Genomic DNA, 25,447 nt, shown 5'->3' on the forward strand with positions numbered 1-25,447 from the left:
TTGGGTATGTCATTTTAGGCGAAAATTCCAATCCTGAAGGGCCCTGTTGATAGTGGAGGTTGTTAGTGGTAAAGAATACCTCTACAAAACACCTAATATCTGTCATCATTGAAAAACATAGGGAGGGAACTGTGACCATTCACTACAGTCTGTATCATGTCATAACATTGCTCATTTCCATATCATGCCTGTACTTTATTTTGTGCTTTTGTTTTCCAATCCATGATGTTTCCTTGTGTGTTTTTTTCAGTCATTGTCATGTAATTTTATTTTTCAGAAGTCATTAATTGAAAGCCCAGCCAAACTCCGTCCTAAATCCATTTCTCAGGTAGTAAAGACCATCACATCAGTAAAGGCCAACTCCTCTGTTTCTATTGTAAAGCTCTGCCTCTACTCCATCCTTCTATTCTCTCCTAACAGGTCCCATCTGAGAAGATCCTGCGAGCAGGGAAGGTTCTCCGTGATGCCATCCTCTCCAGAGCTCCCCACATGATCCGAGACAGGAAGTACCACCTGAAGACATACAGGTGGGTTGTAGTATCTCATGTACAGTACCATGTACACCGGCTACTCTCATGTCAAAGAATTTCTACATCTGTGTGTGCGTGTATTTTTAATGTCTGTTTTTTGCTGTATCAAATCAAATCAAATGTTATTTGTCACATGCGCCGAATACAAAAGGTGTAGTAGACCTTACAGTGAAATGCTTACTTACAATCCCTTAAGCAACAATACAGTTTTAAGAAAAAGTGTTCAAGTATTTACTAAAATAAACTGAAGTAAAAAATAAAGAAAAAAGAAGAAAATAGATAAATAACAAATAATTAAATAGCAACAATAAAATAACAGTAATAAGGCTATATACAGGGGGTACCGGTACAGAGTCAATGTGTGGGGGCACAGGTTAGTCGAGCTAATTAAGGTAATATGTACATGTAGGTAAAGGAACTATGCATAGATAATAAACAGAGAATAGCGTAAAATGGGGGGGGGGGGGGGGGCAATGCAAATAGTCCAGGTAGCCATTTGATTAGCTGTTCAGGAGTCTTATGGCTTTGGAGTAGAAGCTGTTAAGAAGCCTTTTGGACCTAGACTTGGCACTCTGGTACTGCTTGCCGTGCGGTAGCAGAGAGAACACTATGACTAGGGTGGCTGGAGTCTTTGTCAATTTTTAGGGCCTTCCACTGACACCGCCTGGTATAGAGGTCCTGGATGGCAGGAAGCTTGGCCCCAGTGATGTACTGGGTCGTACGCACTACCCTCTGTAGTGCCTTGCGGTCGGAGGTCATTCCACGAAAATAGGGCCTTTTGCGACATTTCTCCAAGTTTCACCATCATTGTTAAGCCCTAGTTATTCTGTTGCTAGTTATTCTGTTGCTTTGACATGATATCATGCGATTAGTGATTAATTTATGTCTTTCCCCCATTTTAAGGTCAACAATTAAAAATGTTTTGTGAAGCTTGCATTCAATTGCCACTCTCTGTTGCACACGACAAGCTTCCATTCCTTCTGTCTCAAGGGGATTTATGGCTGATTTAAGAAGACATAGTCAAACCTGTTTAAACTTTATTTGGCACTTAATAGGCACTTACTATAGTATTTTTTAATTTCACCTCTTGAGAAAACAACATGTTTTTTATGAAGTTGACAGAATGTTAAAATTAGATGAAAACAAACGTTTTTTCCTCCCACCAAGTTATACTTCTCAAAAGGCACTGAATTGGTGGAACGACCTGTGTGTGTGCCTGTGTGTGCGTGCATGTAAAAGAGGCTCCATTTCTAAACCTCTAAATCTGTGTGATCTGTGTTGGTATTGTGCTGCAGTGGACCAGGAGCTGACCTTCCAGGACAAGTATCTTTTCTACCGTTTCCTGGAGGATGAACAGGAAGACGCTCCCCTGCCCACCGAGGAGGAGACCAGAGAGAGCGATGAGGAGCTGCAGGATACCCTCCTCCTCCTCTCCCAGGTCGGCCCTGATGCCCACATGCGCATGATCCTGAGGAAACAGTAAGGACCAATCACAGAGACCGCCACCTGCTGGTATGATAGATATACAGTATCTGCAGGTTTGGCAGGGTTAGGAAAGATATATTAGATATGTAAGCTAAGTGCAAAGCTGATGCTAGCAAAGCTGATGCTAAAATCCTGTTCAAAGTAAATCAAATAGATTGTAGTCAAGGTCAAATAATTTTTTAATTGGTGCATATTTCCCCTTCCCCAGTCCAGGACAGAGGGCAGCGGATGATTTGGAGATCATTTATGAGGAGCTGCTTCACATAAAGGCCTTATCGCACCTATCCACCACTGTGAGTGCAAATTTGGTTCCAATAATAACCCATTGTAGGTCTATATCAGGTGTCGGCAAGAGGTTTTGGATGTTTTTGTTTTAGTTTTTTTTTGGTCCCGATTGATTTTAGTAAAAAAAATTGTGGGGTTAAAAAAGGACAAAAAAAAATAACCAGGCATTCAGCAAAAATAAAATGTAGTCAGTAAATCTGTTCCCCAAGTATTCCTACAAATAAAAAGAGAGAAATATGTGATCGTGTCTCAATCTAATGAGGTGTGAAATTATTGTTATTTTCAAATACAATTTAAAAAAAAGTTTACTTGTGGTCAATTTGCAGTGTACAAATTATTATAATTATGCTCTGGCCCCCCGACCATCCGCTTGGGCATAAATCGGACCATGGCTGAATCTAGTTGCCTACCCGTGGCCTATATGACGTCACCTCTAACCTATCTGTTTTTCCTCTATAGGTAAAGAAAGAACTAGCCGGTGTCCTGATCTTTGAGTCCCATGCCAAAGCAGGAACAGTGTGTAAGTAGTATAACACTGTCTCCATGACTGGAGCTCAATCGATTTAACTTAATCAACGTTGCACGCAAGACATCATTTTCTAAATGCATTATCCACATGGAGGCAGAAAGAAAATCCCAGATTATATACTAAATCCTTTGTTTTGTCTATTTCGGTGGAATTCTTTGAAATGTTTTGGTGGAAAACCTCTTTATAACCTCTTTATAACCTCTTTATAACCTCTTTACTTATCATTTTTGTTGTTGTAATCCTTCACTTGTTCAGTGTTCAATCAAGGGGAGGAAGGCACGTCGTGGTACATCATTCTAAAGGGCTCTGTAAACGTTGTCATTTATGGAAAGGTATTTTTTTTTATATATTATTTGAATTTTTCATCTCATACAATTGATCCTCAGTACAGCTCATCACCATAGCTTATTATAGAATATATGAGTGTGTAAGAGTTATATCATTTAAAATATACTGTACATGCACTCACTCACCTCATTTTCCCCTGCTTCACACATACATTCTTTGTTTGCTTGTTTCACAAAGGGGGTTGTTTGCACGCTGCATGAGGGAGATGACTTTGGGAAGCTTGCTCTGGTCAACGATGCCCCCCGTGCCGCCTCCATTGTTCTACGAGAGGATAACTGCCACTTCCTACGTGTGGACAAGGAGGACTTCAACCGGATCCTCAGAGTGAGTTATCTGGGGAAGTTAACATGGCCCTCCTCCACCTCTGCTCAGTGAAGTCCCAGTATCCTTTTTCAATGGTATAGTCTCCCTCTATTGGTTGAGGTTCAGCATTGCAGAATGATGCCTACATTAAAGGATATTCTACTATCAACTTTGTGGTTCAATGTCGACAGATGTCTGTAGAAAAGGTACAGTATAAACCCTAAGGCCAAACGATCAGCTGTTAGCCTCTTGTCTCTCTACATTCTCCCTCCACTGCCTATTGTTAGCCTGGCCCACGTGCAGCCTGCATCAGACTTTGATAGGACATCAGGGTCTTGATTGTGTCTATTGAAAAGCGGATGGATGGATGATGGTTATCTGTGTGATCCACAGAGGCAGGCTCTCTGTATTAGGCTCACTCAATCCTCTGTAAATCTCCTGTTGGCTTTGCTGCTAGGCCAGACACATTGTGCGTCCCAAATGGCACCCTATTCCCTATATAGTACCCTACTTTTGAATAGAGCCCTATGGGCCCTGGTCAGAAGTAGCGCACTACATCGGAAATAGGGTGCCATTTGGGATGCTACCTCAGTCAAACTGCTGACCTCCCAGTCTCTCTGTCAGTAGTAGCATACTAATCCACCAGACATACAGTACCACAGTCCTGATGGGATGATGTAGTCGAGCCTCAGGCCAGGGGTCATATTTAAGTCAGATAAATATATCAACTACCCCTCCATATTATTTTGGCTGCATGATGCGTTTACTGTAGGCCTATTCTGCAGGATTTGCTTGTACTATATTACCGATATATACTGCTCCAAAAAATAAAGGGAACACTTAAACAACACAATGTAACTCCAAGTCAATCACACGTCTGTGAAATCAAACTGTCCACTTAGGAAGCAACACTGATTGACAATAAATTTCACATGCTGTTGTGCAAATGGAATAGACAACAGGTGGAAATAATAGGCAATAAGCAAGACACCCCCAATAAAGGAGTGGTTTTGCAGGTGGGGACCACAGACCACTTCTCAGTCCCTATGCTTCCTGGCTGATGTTTTGGTCACTTTTGAATGCTGGCGGTGCTTTCACTCTAGTGGTAGCATGAGACGGAGTCTACAACCCACACAAGTGGCTCAGGTAGTGCAGCTCATCCAGGATGGCCATCAATGCGAGCTGTGGCAAGAAGGTTTGCTGTGTCTGTCAGCGTAGTGTCCAGAGCATGGAGGCGCTACCAGGAGACAGGCCAGTACATCAGGAGACGTGGAGGAGGCCGTAGGAGGGCAACAACCCAGCAGCAGGACCGCTACCTCCGCCTTTGTGCAAGGAGGAGCAGGGGGAGCACTACCAGAGCCCTGCAAAATGACCTCCAGCAGGCCACAAATGTGCATGCGTCTGCTCAAACGGTCAGAAACAGACTCCATGAGGGTGGTATGAGGGCCCGATGTCCACAGGTGGGGGTTGTGCTTACAGCCCAACACCGTGCAGGACGTTTGGCATTTGCCAGAGAACACCAAGATTGGCAAATTCGCCACTGGCGCCCTGTGCTCTTCACAGATGAAAGCAGGTTCACACTGAGACGTGCTCAGAGTCTGGAGACGCCGTGGAGAACGTTCTGCTGCCTGCAACATCCTCCAGCATGACCGGTTTGGCGGTGGGTCAGTCATGGTGTGGGGTGGCATTTCTTTGGGGGGCCGCACAGTCCTCCATGTGCTCGCCAGAGGTTGCCTGACTGCCATTAGGTACCGAGATGAGATCCTCAGACCCCTTGTGAGACCATATGCTGATGCGGTTGGCCCTGGGTTCCTCCTAATGCAAGACAATGCTAGACCTCATGTGGCTGGAGTGTGTCAGCAGTTCCTGCAAGAGGAAGGCATTGATGCTATGGACTGGCCCGCCCGTTCCCCAGACCTGAATCCAATTGAGCACATCTGGGACATCACGTCTCGCTCCATCCACCAACGCCACGTTGCACCACAGACTGTCCAGGAGTTGGCGGATGCTTTAGTCCAGGTCTGGGAGGAGATCCCTCAGGAGACCATCCGCCACCTCATCAGGAGCATGCCCAGGCGTTGTAGGGAGGTCATACAGGCACGTGGAGGCCACACACACTACTGAGCCTCATTTTGACTTGTTTTAAGGACATTACATCAAAGTTGGATCAGCCTGTAGTGTGGTTTTCCACTTTAATTTTGAGTGTGACTCCAAATCCAGACCTCCATGGGTTGATAAATTGGATTTCCATTGATTATTTTTGTGTGATTTTGTTGTCAGCACATTCAACTATGTAAAGAAAATAGTATTTAATAAGATTATTTCTTTCATTCAGATCTAAGATGTGTTGTTTAAGTGTTCCCTTTATTTTTTTGAGCAGTGTATATTATTAAAAAGATACAGTATATATAAACACTGTATATACACACCAGTTTATTAGGTACACTCATCTAGTACCAGGTCGGACCCCTTCTTTGCCTCCAGAACAGCGTTCCGAGATGCCGTTCTGCACACCACTGTTGCAGTCCACAGTTATTTGCCTGTTTGTGGCCCGCCTGTTAGCTTGACATTCTCCTTCGACCACTCAACAATGAGCTGTTTTCGCCGCGTTTGGATTCATTTGGTTTGTCACACCATTCTCGGTAAACCCTGTAGTGCGTGAACAGCCCAGGAGGCTGGCCATTTCTGAGATAGTGGAACCGGCACGCATGGCATTGACGATCATACCACGATCAAAGTCGCTTAGGTCACTCGTTTTGTCCATTATAATGTTTAATCGAACAGTAACTGAATGCCTTGATGCCTGTCTGGGTGGTGTACCTAATAAACAGGGTGGTGTACCTGGGTGGTGTACCTAATAAACAGGGTAGTGTACCTAATAAACTGTCCAATGTGTGTGTATATGTGTGTGTATATATATATATATATATTTACATTACATTTACATTTAAGTCATTTAGCAGACGCTCTTATCCAGAGCGACTTACAAAATGGTGCATTCACCTTATGATATCCAGTGGAACAACCACTTTACAATAGTGCATCTAAATCTTTTAAGGGGGGGGGTTAGAAGGATTACTTTATCCTATCCTAGGTATTCCTTAAAGAGGTGGGGTTTCAGGTGTCTCCGGAAGGTGGTGATTGACTCCGCTGTCCTGGCGTCGTGAGGGAGCATGTTCCACCATTGGGGTGCCAGAGCAGCGAACAGTTTTGACTGGGCTGAGCGGGAACTGTGCTTCCTCAGAGGTAGGGGGGCCAGCAGGCCAGTGGTGGATGAACGCAGTGCCCTTGTTTGGGTGTAGGGCCTGATCAGAGCCTGAAGGTATGGAGGTGCCGTTCCCTTCACAGCTCCGTAGGCAATCACCATGGTCTTGTAGCGGATGCGAGCTTCAACTGGAAGCCAGTGGAGAGAGCGGAGGAGCGGGGTGACGTGAGAGAACTTGGGAAGGTTGAACACCAGACGGGCTGCGGCGTTCTGGATGAGTTGTAGGGGTTTAATGGCACAGGCAGGGAGCCCAGCCAACAGTGAGTTGCAGTAATCCAGACGGGAGATGACAAGTGCCTGGATTAGGACCTGCGCCGCTTCCTGTGTGAGGCAGGGTCGTACTCTGCGAATGTTGTAGAGCATGAACCTACAGGATCGGGTCACCGCCTTGATGTTAGTGGAGAACGACAGGGTGTTGTCCAGGATCACGCCAAGGTTCTTAGCACTCTGGGAGGAGGACACAAGGGAGTTGTCAACCGTGATGGCGAGATCATGGAACGGGCAGTCCTTTCCCGGGAGGAAGAGCAGCTCCGTCTTGCCGAGGTTCAGCTTGAGCTGATGATCCGTCATCCACACTGATATGTCTGACAGACATGCAGAGATGCGATTCGCCGCCTGGTTATCAGAAGGGGGAAAGGAGAAGATTAATTGTGTGTCGTCTGCATAGCAATGATAGGAGAGACCATGTGAGGATATGACAGAGCCAAGTGACTTGGTGTATAGCGAGAATAGGAGAGGGCCTAGAACAGAGCCCTGGGGGACACCAGTGGTGAGAGCGCATGGTGCGGAGATAGATTCTCGCCACGCCACCTGGTAGGAGCGACCTGTCAGGTAGGACGCAATCCAAGCGTGGGCCGCGCCGGAGATGCCCAACTCGGAGAGGGTGGAGAGGAGGATCTGATGGTTCACAGTATCAAAGGCAGCAGATAGGTCTAGAAGGATGAGAGCAGAGTAGAGAGAGTTAGCTTTAGCAGTGCGGAGAGCCTCCGTGACACAGAGAAGAGCAGTCTCAGTTGAATGCCCAGTCTTGAAACCTGACTGATTAGGATCAAGAAGGTCATTCTGAGAGAGATAGCAGGAGAGCTGGCCAAGGACGGCACGTTCAAGAGTTTTGGAGAGAAAAGAAAGAAGGGATACTGGTCTGTAGTTGTTGACATCGGAGGGATCGAGTGTAGGTTTTTTCAGAAGGGGTGCAACTCTCGCTCTCTTGAAGACGGAAGGGACGTAGCCAGCGGTCAAGGATGAGTTGATGAGCGAGGTGAGGAAGGGGAGAAGGTCTCCGGAAATGGTCTGGAGAAGAGAGGAGGGGATAGGGTCAAGTGGGTAGGTTGTTGGGCGGCCGGCCGTCACAAGACGCGAGATTTCATCTGGAGAGAGAGGGGAGAAAGAGGTCAAAGCACAGGGTAGGGCAGTGTGAGCAGGACCAGCGGTGTCGTTTGACTTAGCAAACGAGGATCGGATATCGTCAACCTTCTTTTCAAAATGGTTGACGAAGTCATCCGCAGAGAGGGAGGGGGGGGGGGGGAGGAGGATTCAGGAGGGAGGAAAAGGTAGCAAAGAGCTTCCTAGGGTTAGAGGCAGATGCTTGGAATTTAGAGTGGTAGGAAGTGGCTTTAGCAGCAGAGACAGAAGAGGAGAATGTAGAGAGGAGTGAGTGAAAGGATGCCAGGTCCGCAGGGAGGCGAGTTTTCCTCCATTTCCGCTCGGCTGCCCGGAGCCTTGTTCTGTGAGCTCGTAGTGAGTCGTCGAGCCACGGAGCAGGAGGGGAGGACCGAGCCGGCCTGGAGGATAGGGGACAGAGAAAATCAAAGGATGCAGAAAGGGAGGAGAGATGGGTTGAGGAGGCAGAATCAGGAGATAGGTTGGAGAAGGTTTGAGCAGAGGGAAGAGATGATAGGATGGAAGAGGAGAGAGTAGCGGGAGAGAGAGAGCGAAGGTTGGGACGGCGCAATACCATCCGAGTAGGGGCAGAGTGAGAAGTGTTGGATGAGAGCAAGAGGGAAAAGGATACAAGGTAGTGGTCGGAGATTTGGAGGGGAGTTGCAATGAGATTAGTGGAAGAACAGCATCTAGTAAAGATGAGGTCAAGCGTATTGCCTGCCTTGTGAGTAGGGGGGGAAGGTGAGAGGGTGAGGTCAAAAGAGGAGAGGAGTGGAAAGAAGGAGGCAGAGAGGAATGAGTCAAAGGTAGACGTGGGGAGGTTAAAGTCACCCAGAACTGTGAGAGGTGAGCCATCCTCAGGAAAGGAACTTATCAAGGCGTCAAGCTCATTGATGAACTCTCCAAGGGAACCTGGAGGGCGATAAATGATAAGGATGTTAAGCTTGAAAGGGCTGGTAACTGTGACAGCATGGAATTCAAATGAGGAGATAGACAGATGGGTCAGGGGAGAAAGAGAGAATGTCCACTTGGGAGAGATGAGGATTCCAGTGCCACCACCCCGCTGGCTCGATGCTCTAGGGGTATGCGAGAACACGTGGGCAGACGAAGAGAGAGCAGTAGGAGTAGCAGTGTTATCTGTGGTAATCCATGTTTCCGTCAGCGCCAGGAAGTCTAGGGACTGGAGGGTAGCATAGGCTGAGATGAACTCAGCCTTGTTGGCTGCAGACTGTATATATATATATACACATCTACAAAAGGTCATATATACACATCTACAAAAGTATATGGACGCCCCTTCAAATTAGTGGATTCAGCTATTTAAAAATCAAGCACACAGCCCCATAGACAAACATTGGCAGTAGAATGGCCTTACTGAAGAACTCAGTGGCTTTCAACATAGCACCGTCATAGGATGCCACCTGTCCTTCAAGTCAGTTTGTCAAATTTCTGCCCTGCTAGAGCTTCCCCGGTCAGTGCTGTTATTGTGAAGTGGAATCGTCTAGGAGCAACAAGCTTCTTGAAACGGGTCATATTTCTGATGATATAATGATGAATTTGTGCCTGTGTGTGTGTGTGTGTGTGTGTGTGTGTGTGTGTGTGTGTGTGTGTGTGTGTGTGTGTGTGTGTGTGTGTGTGTGTGTGTGTGTGTGTGTGTGTGTGTGTGTGTGTGTGTGTGTGTCCAGGACGTGGAGGCCAACACGGTGCGTCTGAAGGAACATGATCAGGATGTTCTGGTCCTGGAGAAGAGCCCCAGCAGCATCCAGACCTCCACCCACGGCACCACCACCACCCCCTCCCACTACAAGTAGCCTACTGAGCTAACTCTATCTGAATCACCTTTTCACCTAAACCACTTACTGTAGCAGCCCTGTTCAACAGAGGTAGATTTATATAGGAAGTTAAAGGGGACTGTAGGTATGTAAGATACACTAACCTCACTCCCTTCAGAAAAGAGGAGGAGAAACTCTCCTGCAGGCACAGTTAGGGGAGTGTGGTTTTGTGTGTGAGATACCCTCTTGAAAAGGATTTGTGAGTGGAAGAAGTGGGATAGTTTGTGAGTTACTCTCTGCTAAAGGGTGTGGAGATAGAGACTGGGCATCAGTTCTAGGGTAAGCCAAGGCTGTGACTGTGAGGCTGCAGACGTGTGTTATCTACTAGCTAGACTTAATGGAGGTTGCTGCCAGTGACCGCGGCTGCAGTAATGGAGAGAGAGACACATTAATGGTAATGACTGAGAGATGGGCTCCCGGGGAGAAGGCAGGCCGCGCGGGTTGCAATCACTCCGCCAGGGTTGGCCTCTAATCAACTACAGTGCCAGTCACATATGAAGAGTGTGAGGGTGTCAAGCACGTCTCCTTCCCCCATGGAGTGCCTGCCACACATTCTGTCCCAAATTCCACCCTATTCCCTATATAGTGCACCATTTATTTTTATTTTTTTTACCAGGGCCCTATCGGAGGAATAGGGTGCCATTTGGGGAACACACACCTTGTTTTCTGTCTCCCCTCAACTAACCAATCACAACAAGCCTGGCTGTGTACTGTGTTGATTCTTAAGGTCAAGTGGTGGTCTCTCCTTCTGTTTTACCTATGGAGAGGCTTCCACACCCTCTCTCACCCAGCCAGCCCCTTATAATCTTAAGCAGTGGTCAGGACCTCTTTTGACTGTAGGTTGGATTATTATCCAATGTAGTAATCACAGGCAGGTATTCAGATCACACAGCTCAGTGAAGTGTGGATGGAAAAGGAACAGTAGTGAGAACTAGCAAGAACCTGTCTTGTTTAATGTATTAGGTGATTGATTGACACTGCCATTCCAGATACACTGTGATGTCAGGGGCACCAGAGAAGATTCTGGAGCACTTTCTGGAAATGATGCGACTGGACTCTCACCTCAATGAATCAGGTACGGTAGTGCACTCTGCCCCTCCAATAACATCTCTGGCCGCTGTGAAACCGTTGTATTTCAGTGTAGGGACCAAATTACCATTATTTCAACCCTATGTGATATTGACTAATGTAGATGGATGTGTCGTGGCTGTCGTGTTTAGATTGTCTCCTCTGTACCCTCAGAGAGAGAGCATTCATCCTCCGTGCTGCTGCTGCTGACCTGTTTATTCATGTCTATAATTAGCAGCGCATCACAGTGCTTATCTAATTACGCTTGGTTGTGTGGACTCTCCTGGCTGCTTTCATGCCCCAGCCGTCCACGGTGACAGAGCCATGTGTGATCAGGCCTATAATACTGTCAGCATGCTGGCCTGGCATCGTTTCATCTGACATCACAGGTGCCTCATTCTCTCTCGCTCTCTCGCTCTGGCTCTTTCTCGCTCTCTCGCTCTGCACAGACACAGCTCTGGACGACTTTGTGCTCATGCACTGCGTCTTCATCCCTAACAGCCAGCTGTGCCCGGTGCTCATGGCCCAATATCCTTTCAGTCACTGGAAATAGCAAATGAGCGTATATGTTATTGTGTGGATTTCTACTAATGTGTATCAGTATCCCTTATGTATCTTGTATGTATTAGGCATCCAAGAGTAGGATCCGAATCAGGATCTAGGATCAGGTCCCCCATGTCCAAATAGTCATATTGATTGTGACTTAAATGGCAAAACTGATCCTTAATCAACCCTGGACCAAATGGGAGTCAAGCTGTAGCTCCTATGTGTTTCTGTCCTTAACGTCACTGCACCTACCACGCTGAGGCGTCCCAGGGCTCAGAACAGGAGCGTCTGGACTACACATTGAACAACAAGAGGAGGGTGATCAGGCTGGTGCTGCAGTGGGCCTCAGTACATGGAGATCACCTTCAGGAGGAGGACGCCTCACTAGCCTTCCTAGAGGTCAGTGTATGCATCCCAAATGGCACTCTATTCCCTATGTCGTGAACTACTTTTGACCAGAGCCCTAGCCCAAAGGGAATAGGGTGCCATTTGGGGCTTGTCTTCCTCACCCTCTTTTCTTGTGTACTGAATTCAGCTCGTTGTTTAAAAAGATACAGCTTGCGGTAAATTGTAGAGTTATTAGCGATCGTCATCTGATAATCCAAATGAGTTTTGGGCTCATTTTAAACCTCCCCTCATTGTGAGTGTGTCATGTGTTGCAGGAGTTCTTTGTGTCTGTATCTGATGATGCCAGTGTGATTCCTGCTCTGAAAGATCAACTCCCAGAGTTAGAGAAGCTAGTTAAAAACAGGTAAGTGTGTGTAAATGTATTGTTACTGCGTGCACTTGTCTTTAGTGTCCCGGGCTTAAGCATGGCGTAATCTCACTTTCTTTACCCTTTTCAGCTCTGACGATGCCAGATCCTCGCCACAAAAGGTATGTGACCCAGCTGTGACCCCGAGCACTGTAGTCGTATTCTGTGCTTTTGTTTTCATTGTCAACCCGTGCTATACGTACAGTTCTGTCTGTCCTGTTTCAGCACAAGGTCCTGTTGCGGCAGTTCAGCATGGGGGATGAGAAGCTGCAGAAACGACAGCCCATCAAGAGTAATGATGAGAGTAAGTGTGGCGTAGTGTATGTGTGAAATCATGCAGGATATGAGGTAGAAGAGAGCTATAAATCTATAGAAAAGCACTGTGTAGTAGTAAGAGCCTTTTGGCCTTGCAGCCAGCAGTGACACGCAGTGTTTTGAACATCTACAATGGCCTGGTCTCCAGTTTGTCTTCCCATCCCCCATTCCTTCATGTTAATGACCCTGCGTTGTGCTCTGTCCTCATGCAGTCCTGTTCAAAGTGTACTGCAGCGACCACACCTACACCACCATCCGGGTCACCGTGGCCGCCTCGGTCAGAGAGGTCATCAGCGCAGTGGCCGACAAGCTGGGGTCAGCGGAGGACCTCCTCCTGGTCAACCTCAGTTCGGCCGGAGGTGAGAAGGGCCACAGCCACATGCTAATCAAACGACGGTGGACGCCACACAGTCTTTCCACGCATAGATATTTGCAGATGCTATGATGCTCATCAATCAGGGGCTGATTTACTGGGAAATGATTGGCTTTTGATGCTGGATTACTCTGTTTCAATTACCCGGTATATGCTCAAGATAGTACCGTGGCCTGCAGGAGAGCTGCATAGAGAAAAGCTTGGGGCAATATTGCTGTTCTTGCTTCAACTTATAAGATTCTACACTTGCTTGTTGCTGCCATTGGCTGGTACTTGCTATATGGATGTTCCAATGTCTCTGCCAGGGCGTACTTATGCACCTCTCTCTCTGGCCCATGTTTGATCTGCCCTTTCCCGTACCAAGTAGTAAATAAAGCCAGAAGCGCAGCTGCTCTATGGTCTCTGAGACCCTAATCATATTGCCCATTAATCTAGTTATTTACTAGCATTTGTTTCGCTGCTAAGAATCTTGGCCCAATTCTTTGCTGAGGATTCAGAGGAGTATGGATGCCCCATTCTGTCATCTTCAATCGCCAGTTCTAATGCAAACATAATGCAGCCTCTTCAGAGTCTTCTTGACCACTTTCTTTGATGATGAAGTTCATGGACGACTGGGGGTTATATCAGATGAAACAGCAGAGCTCCATGGCAACCATAGCCAGTTAAACCCTGTAGCGGTGTAACCGTATCTACTCCTAGGATTAGGGATAAGTCAAATACCGGGGGGCATTTTTAGCACCTTACCCTTGTTGTGTGACTTTTGAACATAGCATAATAATATGCTTATGTTTTGATATGATAATAATAATAATTTATTGAACTTCTATAGCGCTTTTCATAACAGAAAGAAATCTGAAAGCGCTTCAAAAGTAAAAAAACAAACAAACAAGCAATACATCATCATGAGTAGCCTATAAAAATCTAGCTAGGTCAACCAATAGAGGCCATAGATGGAGTGGGACAGTTGATGGCGTGATCAGAGGAAGTTGGTCAGAGAGATGGTTGATGAAGAGTCTGGTGACAATCTTGTAGAGGGCTACTCTGGGAACAAGCTTGAGTTGTGAAGCCACAGGTCTTTTCCTCCTTCCCTCTGCGTAGCCTCAGTAGCTCTGGACACCAGGAAGCTCACCACACACAGTTAGTAGCCAGTCGTCCTCCCTACGAACCCTCAGCACTGCTTTCCTCTACTGCATCTCCCATTCTTCTCAAGCTTAGACAACTCCTCAAATGATGTTTTCAAAAGATCAGGAACCAGCAGCCAGGTGAAACCAAAAAAGCTGGTAGCTGTGTCCAGATGAATCACACACAAAACAAATGTATCAACAAAAACATTAGCCAGCTAACTTGCTAGCTACAGTAGCAAAGCCCAAAAGAGTTGACCTGCCTGTCAATCTGCAAATTTGTGGGATAAAACTATATACGTGACAAAGACGCAATGTTATCAAAAACAAAACAGCTGATAAATAATAATAATAATAATTCAGTCACTTAAAAATGATAAAATATGTACACATTTACAGGAGCTCTTGGTCTCATGTCTTAGCCATCTCTTGTTTGTTGTTTTCCTTCAGATAAAGTGGTGCTGAAGCCCAACGATATTTCAGTCTTCTCCACACTCAGCATCAACGGCCGTCTGTTTGTCTGCCCCAGGGATCAACTGGATTCATTGGTGTGTAAATGCCCCTCAGAAAAAAATACGCATTCAGACTGACCCGACTGATTTCCAGAGGTTCCCCTACAAGCTGTACATCTCTTGCAGCTGTTACTTCTCATGTATTTCGCTCATGTAATATTTTGTTTTAAATCAACTGTGGCCCGAGGCTACTGTTGCATTTCGACTTGTTATAGTTGTATAACTGCCATTGTATCCATTAAAACGGTCCTGTATTTCACATGAGTGTTAATTGTATGATGAAGGATGATATACAGACAAATGCAAATTATACTGTATATTAAGTGTGCGCTATATTTCAGACACCCTTGCCAGAGCAGGAAGGGCCCTCCACTGGCTCCATGGGCAGCTTTGAGTTAATGAGCTCGAAAGACCTGGCCTACCAGATGACTGTCTACGACTGGGAACTCTTCCACTGTGTACATGAGGTGTGTCAGACCCCTGAGGGAACGAGGAATTACTTGATTCTATGGATTCGTCCTAAATGGCACCCTATTCCCTATATAGTGCACTACTTTCAACCAGAGCCCTATGGGGAATAGGGAGCCATTTGGGGCTCCTAGCGATTAACTATTCAACCAATATATTGATACATTATTATGGAAACTATCAGGGACACGGTAATTGACTTTCTCTCTTGCCCTGTTCTACAGCTTGAGCTGATCTACCATACGTTTGGGAGGCAGAACTTCAAGAAGACCACGGCCAACATGGACCTGTTCCTCAGGAGGTTCAATGAGATCCAGCTGTGGGTGATCACAGAGATCTGTCTGTGTACTCAGCTCAGCAAGCGCGTTCAGATGCTCAAGAAGTTCATCAAGATCGCTGCCCAGTAAGTGGCCCTTGCCTTGTCCCAGTCGTCGTGTCGCCCTCTCTCTCTCATGCACGCACGCATGCACGTTTGCACACACACATGGCCCTGCTATTCTACAGCCATCGGGGGCGTCAGCCATTGAGGAAATGATTCCTTTGAAAATAAATGAAAGCTGCTATACTGCCCTTGTTGTGCTTGCGTTGCGTCACGTCCAATGGCAGCGTCCAAGCTCAAGAATGGCTGAGTTTCAATTCTTGATGGCTGACGCGCACGTTCAATATATCTTGTGAATTGAAATAATGACAAATAAAGTTGATCTTGTTTGCACATGGCCTCGACTATTCATCACTGGTCATTTTACTAAAACGCTACTAGCTAGCATAAACTCTTAGCTAGCTTTCTAGCTAGCTACACTGAGTACAGTTACATGCACACAATAATCTGTTTATTGTGAAGAGTCAGTTAAATATAATAGTTTGATTTAAACGTTTACATGCTTTGCAAGAAGAACGATGTCCCTAGTAATCCTGTTTACATGGACACATCTGAAATCAAGCTACCTGATGGGACTTTGATAAATGCAGAAAATTGCAACTCAAAATATACGTTCTATTACTAGTTCTACCACAGCCACCGTGTTATTTTGGGGGATTTCGGACATATAAAAGTTGTACGGGAAAACAATTTTTAAGATGCATACTTTTCGTTTTTCCCGAACTCACTCCACTCGCGCAGGAGGAGGAAACATGCGCTGCTAGTGCTACGACAGTCGCAGATCTAATACACCGCTGTAACTCTGATTAATATGTCCTATATGTCCTAATAATTCAAAAGATTTCTCAGAAAACCAGTTGTTTTAATCGGCGTATGCTTACTTTGATTATGACCTTACGCCGATTAAGATAAACAGAGCTAGGTGTTTACATGACTAATGCCATACTCGCCATATTGCCATAATCGGTTTAATATCGACTTATTAGTGTGTATGCAAATATACTCACTGACTATGTTCACAATGTAAACAAAAGCATCTAGTGCAATTCGAGGGTCATTTAGTACAACCACTAGCGACAATTTAATGAGTACTTGCGAAAAACTGGACCAAATCTATTCTACTTCCACATAATGGATGAATATGGTACATGTCACGGTCGTCGTAGTGAATGGACCAAGGCGCAGCGGGTCGAGTGCTCATCTTAACTTTATTAGTGAACACTTAAATAAACAAAACAAGACATGAACTAACAGTCTTGCAGGCTAAATACAGCGGTGCTAAGAACAACCTCCCACAATACCCATAACAAACATACTCCTAAATATAGGACCTTCAATCAGAGCCAACAATAACCAGCTGCCTCCAATTGAAGGCCCCAATCCCAATTACCTAAACATAGATCTAAATACCCTAGAACAGACATAGAACTATACAACAGAACTAGACCAAAAACCCCGGAATACATAAATCAAACGGCCCTCTACATAAACACACACTTTGAACCATATAAAACAAATACCCCCTGCCACGTCCTGACCAAACTATAATAACAAATAACCCCTTTACTGGTCAGGACGTGACAGTACAGTACAGTTGGGGAACATAGAATAAAGATGCTCTTCCCTCTGCCCCTCTCCACTCTCAAAACAACACGCTTTGTGTAGCAGGTAGAATTTCACATTGGCCCGACGCTGATGGGACAGCAACCTAACAGTGTACAGTGGAGCTGAAGTAACACACTCACACACACACACACACACACACACACACACACACACACACACACACACACACACACACACACACACACACACACACACACACACACACACACTTAGCTGTAGGGTACAGTCCGGCAACCCTCCCAATCCATCCCTAAGGGGAAGGTCTGTATGTCGAGATGAACAAATGTGTAAATGGCTGAATGTACGTGTATCATGTGTTTCCTCTCCTGTCCCCTATGATGTAACATGTGACCCAATCCTGATTAATCATTGGACTATTTCCTCTCTGTGACAGCTGTAAGGAGTATAAGAACCTCAACTCCTTCTTCGCTATCGTTATGGGCATGAGCAACCCAGCCGTGAGCAGACTGAGTCAGACCTGGGAGGTGGGTCTCTGTCTGTCTGTCTGTCACTGTGTCGGTCGGTCTGTCCGTCCGTCTGTCCCTCACTGTCTATCTGTCTGTCCAACAACACTCACCTGTGTTTAGCACCTGCCCAAGAATATTGGGATTTCAAACGTCTGTTAACCTTCCCTGTTATTTGTGTTGACAGAAACTACCCAGCAAATTCAAGAAATTTTACAGCGAATTTGAAAGCTTAATGGTGAGTAGCATGAACCATTTTAGCCCCGTATCAACTATTCATCCACTCACATAGTCTCTAGCCTTGCTTTCTATAACTTCTCTTTATTCAAATATTGAATTGAAACTTGACATTCTTGCATGGTCTTTTGTCATCGAGCAATGTATGGACTGAGCAGCGCCACCCTTGGCTGTGACTGGGATGTGCCCACTTAACATGGTTATGGCAGATCTCAGAACAGTGTGAGTGTTTCCACAGGACCCGTCCAGGAACCATCGGGCGTACCGGCTCACTGTGGCCAAGCTGGACCCACCCATCATTCCCTTCATGCCGCTGCTGATCAAAGGTCAGTGCAACACAACACAGCTCTCTCTCCACTGCCTTCATGACCCTCCATGTTGTTTACCCATTATCTTACCCATTGATTGACTAATTGAGAGGTTTATCCTCACTGCCTCTTGTGTGAAGAAGTAATTATCGGCGACTTTTGACCTCTTGTTTTGGAGTGTCGACCTGCGACACAGTGTAACTACAGTAGCTTCTATATTGTTTGCTCTGGTCAATTCCACTCCTGGGAATTGGGAAAGGGGGATACCTAGTCTGTTGTACAACTGAATACATTCAACTGAAATGTGTCTTCTACGTTTAACCCAACCCCTCTGAATCAGAGAGGTGCGGAGGGCTGACTTAATCGACATCCACGGCAACCAGGGAATAGTGGGTTAACTGCCTTGCTCAGGGGCAGAACAACAGATTTATACCTTGTCAGCTCTGGGATTCGATCCAGCAACCTTTCGGTTACTGGCCCAATGCTCCTACCTGCCAGGCTACCTACAGTGGGGGAAAAAAGGATTTGATCCCCTGCTGATTTTGTACGTTTGCCCACTGATAAAGAAAGGATCAGTCTATAATTTTAATGGTAGGTTTATTTGAACAGTGAGAGACAGAAAAACAACAAAAATATCCAGAAAATCGCATATCAAAAATGTTATAAATTGATTTGCATTTTAATGAGGGAAATAAGTATTTCACCCCCTCTCAATCAGAAAGATTTCTGGCTCCCAGGTGTCTTTTATACAGGTAACGAGCTGAGATTAGGAGCACACTCTTAAAGGGAGTGCTTCTAACCGCAGCTTGTTACCTGTAAAAAAAGACACCTGTCCACAGAAGCAATCAATTAATCAGATTCCAAACTCTCCACCATGGCCAAGACCAAAGAGCTCTCCAAGGATGTCAGGGACAAGATTGTAGACCTACACAAGGCTGGAATAGGCTACAAGACCATCGCCAAGCAGGTTGGTGAGAAGGCGACAACATTTGGTGCGATTATTCGCAAATGGAAGAAACACAAAAGAACTGTCAATATCCCTCAGCCTGGGGCTCCATGCAAGATCTCACCTCGTGGGGTTGCAATGATCATGAGAACGGTGAGGAATCAGCCCAGAACTACACGGGAGGATCTTGTCAGTGATCTCAAGGCAGCTGGGACCATAGTCACCAAGAAAACAATTGGTAACACACTACGCCGTGAAGGACTGAAATCCTGCAGCGCCCGCAAGGTCCCCCTGCTCAAGAATACATATATATGCCCGTCTGAAGTTTGCCATTGAACATCTGAATGATTCAGAGGACAACTGGTGAAAGTGTTGTGGTCAGATGAGACCAAAATGGAGCTCTTTGGCATCAACTCAACTCGCCATGTTTGGAGGAGGAGGAATGCTGCCTATGACCCCAAGAACACCATCTCCAGCGTCAAACATGGAGGTTTGGAAACATTATGCTTTGGGGGTGTTTTTCTGCTAAGGGACAGGACAACTTCACCGCATCAAAGGGACGATGGACGGGGCCATGTACCGTCAAATCTTGGGTGAGAACATCCTTCCCTCAGCCAGGGCATTGAAAATGGGTCGTGGATGGGTATTCCAGCATGACAATGACCCAAAACACACGGCCAAGGCAACAAAGGAGTGGCTCAAGAAGAAGCACATTAAAATCCTGGAGTGGCCTAGCCAGTCTCCAGACCTTAATCCCATAGAAAATCTGTGGAGGGAGCTGAAGGTTCGAGTTGCCAAACGTCAGCCTCGAAACCTTAATGACTTGGAGAAGATCTGCAAAGGAGAGTGGGACAAAATCCCTCCTGAGATGTATGCAAACCTGGTGGCCAACTACAAGAAACGTCTGACCTCTGTGTGCCAACAAGGGTTTTGCCACCAAGTACTAAGTCATGTTTTGCAGAGGGGTCAAATACTTATTTCCCTCATTAAAATGCAAATCATTTTATAACATTTTTGACATGCATTTTTCTGGATTTTTTTGTTGTTATTCTGTCTCTCACTGTTCAAATAAACCTACCATTAAAATTATAGACTGACCATTTCTTTGTAAGTGGGCAAATGTAACCGATGTGAAATGGCTAGTTAGTTAGCGGTGGTGCGCGCTAATAGCGTTTCAATCGGTGACGTCACCCGCTCTGAGACTTGAAGTAGGGTTGCCCCTTGCGTTGCAAGGGCCGCGGCTTTTGTGGCGCGATGGGTAACGATGCTTCGTGGGGTGTCAGTTGTTGATGTGTGCAAGGGTCCCTGGTTCGAGCCCGGGTTGGGGCGAAGAGAGGGACGGAACCTACACTGTTACACAAACGTACAAAATCAGCAGGGGATCAAATACTTTTTCCCCCTCACTGTATGCTCTCTCTATGTGTGTAATCATATTGCTATTATCTTTTCAGACATGACATTCACTCATGATGGAAACAAGACGTTCATTGACAGTTTGGTCAATTTTGAGAAAATGGTAAGGCCCTCCAAGATGATATAGATCTGTACATGATATTATTTTATATTGGAAGTCTACATTCTTAATGGTACCCTGAAGAAGGCCCAGTGATGCCGAAACGTTGGTGTTCTACCCAGTACATTACTTGGCGCTTACATATAGTGTGTGACTCTCTATTTGTGTAAATTCACAATGACAACATCTAGACGTGATGTTTTTCTTCTCCCAGCGAATGATCGCTAATACAGTGAGGATCGTGAGATACTGCAGAAGTCTACCGTTCAGTAAGTCAACATACTGTTCCTCTGTGTAGCCTTCACTTGACTGGCTTCCAACAGGACATTGTTTTCATAAAGGTGGGTTTTCCTCGTCCTCTGTCAGGTGCAGAGCCGTCTCAGACCAGTAAGAACCACCTGGACGTGCGGAGCTACGTGCGTCAGCTGGCTGTTATTGACAACCAGAGAACACTGTCTCAGCTCTCCCATAGACTGGAGCCTCGCAGAACCTGAATCCTCCCTGGACACTGGACGGACACTGGACGGACACATGTCACATGCTGCTGCTCTACTGCCAAAAAAGAAGCTTGCTTTATACAGTATGTTATACCAGTACACACACATACCCACTCTGCTACATAGAACCTCACGTTATTACATGTATAGTCAAGTATCATTTTAGATGCTACAGAGTTCATCAGCGCCACCTTCAACTGTATTTCAAATGTCAGTATAATTTCCGCTTCTTTGTTTCCTTAAGTGTATTGTTTCAATTTTTGTAAACAATGGGCAACAGCCTGGTTTAAATTTCACAGCATTTTCAAATTCATCTCATTCTTATGTCCCTGAAGGTCTATTTGATACTTTGAAGTCACCTGCCTCATGAAAAGGACTCAATGTATAAAGCGAAAGGATCTTTTGGAAATAATCATCCATTAGATTGTTGCACAAATCTATGTCGGGTTGATGTTAGTTAGGAAACTTTTCAGAATGGAAACATTGGCTCTTATTTCACTTCCTGACCTCATAAATTGCAAAATCCTAATATTCAGTTGTGGTTTCATATCTTTTTTGTAAATCAGATTATATTTATACATATTTTAGTTTGTGGCTTTTTATTACACGTTGTACAATGTATTCCTCTATTTATTATGACCTCAGCGTGCAATGATTTGAGATGTTGGGCTGCATATATGTGAGCACATTCCTCTATAAATATCTGTGAGGTAACTATTGTCTGCAAGATTTTTTGCCATGTTTATTCTGTAAATATTAAAAACGAATTAGATGTATCTGCTGACGATGCTGTCCAGTTGATTGTCCATTGATTCTTTTTTATAACAAGTAATTATGAGCTGAGCTGATGATATATTCAGAGTAGCCTGAAATAATATTTCAAATACAGTTTCATGCTGTCATAGTAGTCTTTTGATGATAGGGAAACTAATTCAATTCCCTAAGACTGCTTGTGTTGGTTGTTATAACATAGCTACTACGTCTGAGTAGTAACTCTTTGGGGTGTTCAGATTTTGTCCATGGAGTGGAGCTGTTGTCGTCAGAATTTGTGTGAAAGTACTCGAAAAATGTTGGGATCTTCTCTCTGTGTGTTACAGCGTTTGGTAGCCCGGGTCAAGGAAGTTGGGCTAACTCTAGAATTCACAGTATGGGGAAATCATAGACGTCACGCTCGGGTTCCCGAATGTGGGTTCTTTACAGTCCTGTCTTTGGTTATATGTTTACCGACAGAAGTTACGCTACCCATTGGATCTGTCAGACTGTGATCGCCGGTTTTATTTGTTGGAAAAGTCAAAGGTAGGTAACGTCGCATTATGTTTCAGTGTAGCCTAGCCAGGCGCCATGAGATGTTTTCAATTACATCATTTTTTGAAAGCTGTGATAATCATTCATGCGTGACGTAAACATAATGTACCAGACCAATAACCTAAATCCTATGATTTGTATCTTTATTTTACAGTTGTCTGTTTTTGGCAAAGCTCGGTCTCGTGCGTAAAAGTGCCTAGTTATGCGCAACATGGGTGTCATCGAGGAAATGGGCTGTCTTGCCTCAAAAACCTTATGTTAATCCTTAGCTGCTGAAGTGTCTTTTTACGAAATGTACATAATGGGGACCTGACAGAAAATGGGGGAGGGTCATGCTTTTTCAATTTCAGTCAGGGGGAGCTTTTAGTATTTTTTTTAAAACTCTAGTCCATGGTAGGGTCATTTAATTTGTAATTGATTACGTTTCTATATTTATCAGTGTTCTATAATTAGTTGCTTATTCGGCTATATATCGATGTGTGTCCGATACCACCCCCTCATCTCTGATTCTCCGCTGGGTACACAATATCAAGCGTCTGTAGTCTATTTGGTGTGGTCTCAATCAAATGATCCATAGCCTATAGGCTATACGAAGTGCATGGAGAAGCTCAGAGCCAAGTCATATTTCTAAGAAAATGTACTTGCTTCCTGAGTCTTATGCGCTGCAGAACACTTGCCCATTGTGTGTTTATTAGAGTTTTTGACCTCACAATAAGCCTGATTCAATTAACTTGGTGCTGAAACTTGAAGTGGCAGCCGCTGCACAATCAATCTGAAATGGACAGCTCATGGTGCTGAAATTAGGCAAATTCGAGTAGGCATAATTCATTTAAACCATCTTCGTTTTAATTTTACTTTACTAACAACAAGAGGGGTTTATGTTGGAGCTTATTTCTTCCTATATAAGAGGTTATCCTACCTGCTTGACAGACAGAATATGGCTATAGGCTGCTATCCATCAATTGTTCGTCCAATTCCTCCACCCACAATGCACTCTTTAAATAGCCTATCTTCGTGTCAATAAAGGGTTGTTAAGTTAAAACCAGGACTCGGATTGAGGGGTATGAGAGGGTATGCCATAGGCCTTCCTTATATTAAAGAAAACGGCAAAAACCATAGGTGTAACGTCTGCTTCCAACTCACACTCTCAAACACCTAGATCCCCTGAACGCAGCTCACTCTCCAGATCCCAATCACCTGAATTCTGATCACCAGTTCACACACCTGTATGTCATTATCACACACTATTTAGTTCAGTTCATTGCACTCCATCACTCCATCACTGTGCGGTTTTGTTTTGTACACATTCTATTCGGAGCTCTGTTTATTTCCATTTTAGTCCTCCCGTGTATCGTAGTTTTTGGCCATCCTCACTAACAACGTTTTTTTTTTTTTGCATATTCCCTGCCTGTACTTTTGCCTATCAGATTTCCTGTCATCAACCTCTTGCCTGACCTCCCGGACTATGTTATTATCCTTTTTCCCTGCCTGTACTGTTACCTTTTTGGATTCCCTGTGTATGACCTTCTGCCTGTCCCTGGACCCATCTACCTGCCTCCTCCTGTGGTCCTTTACTAAATAAACACCTGCTGAACCCTGCGCTTGAAACCAGCACTCTGTCTCCCATCATACACATTACAATAGGCCTATCCATTGTTAGCTTAATTTACTGCAGTGGGCTAAATCAGGGTCACACTCTTGGTAGTCTTAAACAAAGCTACTTTGAAACAAAAGTATACACCCATGTATTACACACATGCTTATGGGCTTAAAAAAACATGTTGTCAGATATAAAGTTGAAATGTATTACATTTTTTAGTTTGCATCCCAATATTAAACATTATATACACTACCGTTCAAAAGTTTGGGGTCACTTATAAATGTCCTTGTTTTTGAAAGAAAAGCACATTTTTGGTCCGTTAATGTCACGCCCTGATCTGTTTCACCTGTCCACCATCCGGCATACACGGTAAAACGCCTCCTGGGTGTTCGACCATGGGGCAGGGGTTTCCAGTACCTGGTTGACTGAGAAAGTTACGGCCCGGAGGAGAGGTGCTGGGTTCCCGCTACAGACATCCTGGATCCAGCCCTCATCGCCGACTTCCACCTCCGACACCCCGTAAACCAGGTATGCGCCCAGGTGGGACGCCAGGTGGTGCCATGGGGGGGAGGGGGGAGGGGGGGGGGGGTACTGTCACACCCTGATCTGTTTCACCTGTCCTTGTGATTGTCTCCACCCCCTCCAGGTGTCGCTTATTTCCCCCGGTGTATTTATCCCTTTCCTGTCTCTCTGTGCCAGTTCGTCTTGTTTGTTAAGTCAACCAGCGGTTTTATTTAATTATTTGCAAACAGGGACAGTTTCCATGCAAACAAAACACACACTGATTTGACATTGGATAAATATGATAAGATGAGCCTCTTTCTCTGTCCATTCTCAGCCTGTAATGTATGTGGTAATACAAAAGATTATACTAAGGTCTCCATGTAAAATGATGTAGAATTGTAGGAAATGTTTATAAAAGGCTATTTTTTCATGGACAGATGATAGATTCAGCAATGTTTTTACTATAAAGGTGATCTTTCCATCCCTACTCTTGTCCATGGTGGTCTGCGAACCCACAACCTTCTATCTCGCAGCCCTGTGCGCTATCAAAATTCCTGCGTTTCAATGTACTGCGTGCAGGACGAAGATCAATTTCCAAAACTGCATATCTAAGTCTCTGGTAAACGGTAGGCATGTTATCTGCTATTCACTTTATGTTTTCATTTTTATTTTGGGCATAGGGGAGAGTCACTTTTTTTCCCCCAAGCATTTAGGGAGTATTTAGTTCAAATATGCTGGAGGAAGGTGTCATCCATTTTCATTTCAGAGAGGTCCAATTTTCTCCAGGTAACCCTTATAAACTCAAAAAAAGAAATGTCCTCTCACTGTCAACTGCGTTTATTTTCAGCAAACTTAACATGTGTAAATATTTGTATGAACATAAGATTCAACAACTGAGACATAAACTGAACAAGTTCCACAGACATGTGACTAACAGAAATGGACTAATGTGTC

General features: G+C 45.0%; 2 protein-coding genes across 6 annotated transcripts in view; both read left to right on the plus strand.

Annotated features, from left to right (window-relative positions):
- Positions 1-21,860, plus strand: part of LOC106581759 (rap guanine nucleotide exchange factor 4) — a 61,576-nt gene extending 39,716 nt beyond the window's left edge. Inside the window, exons 7-30 of the mRNA XM_045704886.1 lie at positions 278-328; positions 421-577; positions 1,826-2,009; positions 2,224-2,308; positions 2,760-2,820; positions 3,085-3,161; positions 3,355-3,501; positions 9,811-9,932; positions 10,947-11,032; positions 11,475-11,553; positions 11,820-11,970; positions 12,234-12,322; positions 12,417-12,447; positions 12,551-12,629; positions 12,853-12,999; positions 14,585-14,682; positions 14,988-15,113; positions 15,339-15,517; positions 17,514-17,604; positions 17,771-17,821; positions 18,059-18,146; positions 20,526-20,590; positions 20,802-20,856; positions 20,954-21,860. Coding sequence (XP_045560842.1) covers positions 278-328; positions 421-577; positions 1,826-2,009; positions 2,224-2,308; positions 2,760-2,820; positions 3,085-3,161; positions 3,355-3,501; positions 9,811-9,932; positions 10,947-11,032; positions 11,475-11,553; positions 11,820-11,970; positions 12,234-12,322; positions 12,417-12,447; positions 12,551-12,629; positions 12,853-12,999; positions 14,585-14,682; positions 14,988-15,113; positions 15,339-15,517; positions 17,514-17,604; positions 17,771-17,821; positions 18,059-18,146; positions 20,526-20,590; positions 20,802-20,856; positions 20,954-21,081 — 2,427 coding nt within the window. The 3' untranslated portion in view covers positions 21,082-21,860. The remainder of the gene's footprint in view (positions 1-277; positions 329-420; positions 578-1,825; positions 2,010-2,223; positions 2,309-2,759; positions 2,821-3,084; positions 3,162-3,354; positions 3,502-9,810; positions 9,933-10,946; positions 11,033-11,474; positions 11,554-11,819; positions 11,971-12,233; positions 12,323-12,416; positions 12,448-12,550; positions 12,630-12,852; positions 13,000-14,584; positions 14,683-14,987; positions 15,114-15,338; positions 15,518-17,513; positions 17,605-17,770; positions 17,822-18,058; positions 18,147-20,525; positions 20,591-20,801; positions 20,857-20,953) is intronic.
- Positions 21,861-22,157: 297 nt separating this feature from the next.
- LOC106581757 (mitogen-activated protein kinase kinase kinase 20) overlaps positions 22,158-25,447 on the plus strand; it is a 38,553-nt gene continuing 35,263 nt past the window's right edge. For 2 of the 5 annotated variants that reach the window (XM_014164026.2, XM_014164028.2), the window contains exon 1: positions 22,164-22,380. In XM_014164026.2, the coding sequence (XP_014019501.2) occupies positions 22,268-22,380 (113 nt within the window). In that variant the 5' untranslated portion in view covers positions 22,164-22,267. The other 3 variants (XM_045704483.1, XM_045704484.1, XM_014164027.2) reach the window with 3 other exon arrangements.

Source organism: Salmo salar, chromosome ssa21 (genome assembly GCF_905237065.1).
Source record: "Salmo salar chromosome ssa21, Ssal_v3.1, whole genome shotgun sequence".
NCBI classification, from domain to species: Eukaryota; Metazoa; Chordata; class Actinopteri; order Salmoniformes; family Salmonidae; genus Salmo; species Salmo salar.